Below are 5261 nucleotides of genomic sequence, written 5' to 3' on the forward strand. Positions count from 1 at the left end.
AAAAAAAAAAAAAAAAAAAAAAAAAAAAAAAAAAAAAAAAAAAAAACCCTCGCTCCTGCCAGGTGGGGAAGGGGTGGGTAATCCCTGATGCCCCCCCACTGTCCCATACTGCGTGGTGGGCTGTGCCACAAGCCCCTCAACCCCTGCCCACTCCCAGCCCCTCCATGGCCGCTCCGCTGGGCCTTAGCTCCCTGTTTTTAAAAAAAAAAGCCCCAACTCACTGCTGGGCAGGGCAGGGCAGCCATGGACAGGGCTGGCAGAGCAAGTGGAAGATGGAGCCTGTTTGATTTGGCAATTTGGCGGCACCTGAATCTCCAAATCCAATTTGGCTGAATCGATTCAGGACTGTGATTTGAAGCAGCAAATTGAATCGTCCCTCAAATTGGCTGAATCTGAATCCAAAGTGAATACTAGCTGCTTTGCACAGGCCTAGTAATTCCTAATGCAGACACTAGAACAGCAGTTGTTGCAGTATACAAACAGATCTTGGACTTGGCTTTGTGTGTAGCTATTAGCCTGCCTGCTACTTTCAACATGCAGCAAAATTGGTTGCCAGAATTTAACGCGACTTTTATTTGGAAGACTTCAAGGGCAGCAACAAAATACGGGTATGTCTATACCCATATTTTGTTGTTGGGTATGTTTTGTATCTATATTGGAGCAGAGGCACGGAACTGATTCACTGGAAAAAGTTTGTGCTCCTTGTAGCCGTTGTTTCATATGTCTGTTTGTTTTAATTTCCATGAATTCAAACTCTTGTCGTTGTTAGACAATCAGATGGTTACCAACAGCCAAGGTGAAACACGACGGAAGTAGTTGTACGGCTTGTTCTGTTTTGTTTTTTGGTTTTGGAAGGGGCGCAGTTTGCACCAGTGGAGCGGTGATGCTCTAACCTCCTCCTAGTTCTTTGACACCGCCAGGCTGTTGAAAACAAAATGTAGCAGGAAAATTGAAACAAAACAGACTACCACATTTTGAACATGTGCCCTTGAATATGTTGCATGGTAGGGCTTGTGCATTTTAACCTGGGAATGCACCAAATAGATGTGGGCTTCCTGGATTTTTTTTTTCCTTCCTGTTGGTTGCCTTGAGCCTCTTTTCTACCTATCTCCATGATCGGTGTCACCAGTCCAGCCACAGAATCATTTCAGATGACTCTGTCTACCACTAGGGCTGGGGATTGCCAGTAGTACCACTGCTGGCTGGCCAGGCCCCTTGTGCTACCGGCAGTGGTGCAGAAGTTCTACACTGAGAAATTACCTATTTATAATGGGTTTCTGGCTTTTTTGTTAGAATATTAACTGAGAATCTGGGCCAAGATGAGCTATTCTCTCATGGTCCTTACTTTTCTCTTAATCTGCTTATTGTTCCCTGAGAGGTATCTGAATTCATCCTCCGCTTGCATCTGTTTTATTACTAGACGTGCAATTACGGTTTCTTCCCTTTCCCCTGGGTTTTGGCAGACAGACAACACTTTTCCATTTAAGCTACTTGATGCCTTGGGAGCTCTCTGTCACTTTCTGTAAACCAAGCCTGAACGTTTTATGGGATTACTCACTTGTTGAAAGGAAAAATTTTAAGCTTCTAATGATGCTCAGTTAAATAAACCGTACTGTAATTACAGTGCTAAATTGAGCTGGATGACAGACTCTGTGTTTTGATTGTGGTCTACTATTAGGTAACCAGTACTTATTTATTTCTCTTTATTTCATTCTTTTATTCTTGGTTTGTTTGTTTTTTTTGGTTTCCCTCTCTCTCAACTTAGGTTACCAGAGAAGAAAGGCACATTGTTAAGCCTCTTTATGACAGATACAGACTTGTGAAACAAATGTTGACTAGAGCAAGCATTACTCCCATCCTTGTGAGTAAAGCAAATGTTTTTCATGTTTCACTTGTCAGGTCATTTTAGTCTGGTTCTGATATAGCTAATGTGCAAGGCGGGAATAATTTTGTTCCATCTTGTGGAGTTTCCCTGATAAAAATGAAAGGGTGTAGTTGTTGTGCTTGTGTCGTTTGCCTTGATGTGTATCCCCATAGCAGATCTTTGCAGAACACTCTGCTGATTTTGAGCAAATGAGATGGGGTGGGGGAGCCTCTAAACCTGGCTTAAGGTTTCTTTGTGCCATTCTTGGGCAAAGTGACCTTCCTTATACATAATCCTGCTGTGGGGTGTACGTGTGTGGTTGTACTTCTGTGCATGTGAATCTGGAGCCCTTTAGCCAGCAGGGTCAGACGAGGTTGCTCTTCTCCCTTCTCCTCTTACCCTTCCACAGGCAATAAAAGACAGAGCAGACCCAAACATGGTTCAGGTTTTTTTTTTTTTTTTTTCTGACCCCCAAGGAAAGAGAGAGCGCTAGTATCCATTTGCTGCTTGTGGTTTGTAGTTATCTTCTGCTTTTGTATAGTTTCTGTGGCAAGTCCATCAGCAAGAAACTTCTGCAGACCTTTTTTGTCAGTACCAAGCAATAAGGGCAGCGTCTTTGTCTTCAGGCTGCCAAAGCTGTCCTGTTCTAAATTCCCTACCACAGTGACGGATATCCAGGATGCTCCTTTGGCTCATGGATGTTATAGACTATTATTCTGTTTGTATATCGTTTTCCTCCCCATGTCTACAACAATCACTTCTGAGAGCTGGTTAAAAGGGTTTTCTAATGGACTTGTCTGTCTGCGTTGTTTTCGACTGTTTCCTGTTTCTCGGCAGTTACTTGTCTGTCTGTCTGTTCTCCTCTCTCTCTCTGTCTCTCTCTCTCGCCATATGACAATGTGTTTGGGTTTGGGGTTTTTTTCCCCCTTCCAGATCTGTTTCCAAATTGGAAAATGCACCGACTCATTTGTTTCCACAAGGTAGAAATTTCTTTTCTGCCTGGGACTTGAACATGGAATTGGTGTTCTTAATTGTTTGAACTTTTTTATCATGTCCTTTGCATCACCTTTCTATAAACACAGGGTTTTGGTAGCTGCTTGCTTCCACTTGCACAGCAAGTGAGCTGCATACCTTGATGGCAGGGAACCACTTATCACTTCCATAGAAAGTTATGCTGAGTGTATTTTTTATAATGTAATATGAGGAATCCTGCGTAAAATGGACTTGAACAAAAATGAATACATTGAAATTCCTGAGTGCTGCGCAGTTGTAACAGTGAGTTGTTTACAGCCAAAACAAGTTTGGTGTATTGCAGGGGTCACCATCAACCAAGAGGCGGGGGCAGATGTTACAGCCTATTATTGAAGGGGAAACTGCCCACTTCTTTGAAGAAATAAAGGTAGGTAAAATGCCTTAGGGGAGAAGGTTGCTGTCTTGGACATGCGGTGAGAAACTGAAAGATGCAAATTTCTGCTTTATGACTGCAGGAAGAAGAGGAAGAAGGTGATTGTTTGTCATCAGATTTAAATGAGATCTTAAAAACTGCTGTCCAGGCGCAGTCCATCTCAAGCCCAGTTGAAAATTCAGAATCGGATGTTGAAGAAGGTCAAGAAAAGTTAACACGGGACCTCAGGCTATCGAGTACCCGAGCCGCTTCTATGTATGTATGAATAGGAAGTGACTAGCACTGTTGTTACCATTTCCATGCATATAGTCATGACTGCAACGCAGAGAAAGGGCTATAACCCAAAGTGCCCAGTTCCTTTTAATAAGGGTTGTTTTTCCCTATTAAATGTTTGAGTCCTAGTGGACTTTCTGTATGTCCAGTTAGGCCCTTCTGCTATAGCTATTTCAGTTTCTTAAAGATGTTTCTGTCCATTCTGGGTTGATGATTGAACAATTGTAGCTCTTATTCATGGTCAGTTGAATCATTGAATCACTGGACACGTTCTCCATCAGCTGTGTACTCGATGCTACACCGGCTCTATTCAGAGGCGGTATCAGTCCAACTAATTCTGTCTCTCTTTAAGCGGGCAGTGGAGGAGAGTTGCCTTCTTCTGACTGTCTGCAACCTGTTCTTTCAATTTTTAGGCCTGAATTGCTGGAACAACTCTGGAAAGCCAGAGCTGAAAAAAAGAAGTTACGCAAAACTTTACGGGAATTTGAAGAGGGATTTTATCAACAGAATGGAAGGTTTGTTTCGCCGAACAGTGACTGCTAATTTGGGGCTTTATTTTGTATTTACTACTGTTTTGTACACTTCCAAAATGACTGGCCATTAGCAGACCACCATCTTAGTGTCCACTCAAATATAGACACCATGGGGTTTTAATACTTTTATGTTTCCCATAAAAATACATTAGCGTTGTCTAAATCTTGAACAGAATCCTACCAAGTGGAACCTTTCATCAGTAATCCGTAAGTGCGTGCATATAGAGCCATCGTTATGAACAGTTTCATGAAGGACATCTTAATGATGGACCGGGTATAACACACATTGTGCTGTGCTGTCTGGTAGAGAAGCCCATGGTCTTTCCTTTCCACATGAAAACCTGGGTAATGTAATGGAAATAGAAGGCCCTCTCTCTTTTCATAAAAAGTTTTAATTTAGAGCAGCTTTTCAGCCAGGATGGATCAACTTCTCTAGTCTTCCAGAAGCTCTCACGCATTGTTTGATGTATTTCATGAAAAAGAAGCAGGCTATATTTTATCCTATTTTTGTGGGGTTTTTAAATAACTTCCCCATAATTCTTCTTAACTGTCTGTTGCAGATTTTGGTACAACTGTTGCTGGGTGTATCAATACATGCTGTATCTGTTTGGGTTTTTTTGTGTGTTTTTGTTTTTTGTTTTTTTGTTTGTTTTGTTGTTTTTTTTTTAAATACTTGCCAGCCCCTATCCAGACATGATAATATCAAACCCTTGAAAGGTGGATCATCTTAACCTAACATAAATTGTGCTTAATTAGGATTTATACTCTTGCCAACTATAAATTTGCTGACAACTATTTATATGAGTTCTATTAAGAGGACTTCATCATGTACTCCACTAAAATTGTGGCAAGTCTCCCACTGACTTGAGTGTGTAGTCTTATGTCTGTAGTCAGTGGTGACCTTTCAGCTATATTTAGACCACTTTTTATTATTCTTGCTGTCCTCAGGATTTGTAACTAGCAAGTCACTTACTAAGATTTTTTTTTAATCTTTAGCATGAAATATGTGTCTTTGGAAGATTTTGCCAGAAATGATGAGGACAGTTTACAAATTATATAACTGTGTTAAGTTAAAGTACTTGTGCTAAATTAATCTCTTCAGGATTTTCCTCTGCAGTATATTTAATCAGTTTTGTTTTTGCTAATTCTAGCTTGCTAGCAGTGGAAATTGCCTATTACCAAAAGT

General features: G+C 41.1%; 1 protein-coding gene across 6 annotated transcripts in view; it reads left to right on the forward strand.

The window, feature by feature from the left end:
* Nucleotides 1-5261, forward strand: part of FAM13B (family with sequence similarity 13 member B) — a 91287-nt gene that overhangs the window by 78385 nt on the left and 7641 nt on the right. For 5 of the 6 annotated variants that reach the window (XM_019506215.1, XM_019506213.1, XM_019506217.1 and 2 more), the window contains 4 exons: nt 1766-1861; nt 3180-3263; nt 3352-3524; nt 3956-4057. In XM_019506215.1, coding sequence (XP_019361760.1) covers nt 1766-1861; nt 3180-3263; nt 3352-3524; nt 3956-4057 — 455 coding nt within the window. The remainder of the gene's footprint in view (nt 1-1765; nt 1862-3179; nt 3264-3351; nt 3525-3955; nt 4058-5261) is intronic. The other variant, XM_019506218.1, reaches the window with a different exon arrangement.

Source organism: Gavialis gangeticus, unplaced genomic scaffold, assembly GCF_001723915.1.
Source record: "Gavialis gangeticus isolate Ggan-Ray unplaced genomic scaffold, GavGan_comp1, whole genome shotgun sequence".
In the NCBI taxonomy this organism is placed as follows: Eukaryota; Metazoa; Chordata; order Crocodylia; family Gavialidae; genus Gavialis; species Gavialis gangeticus.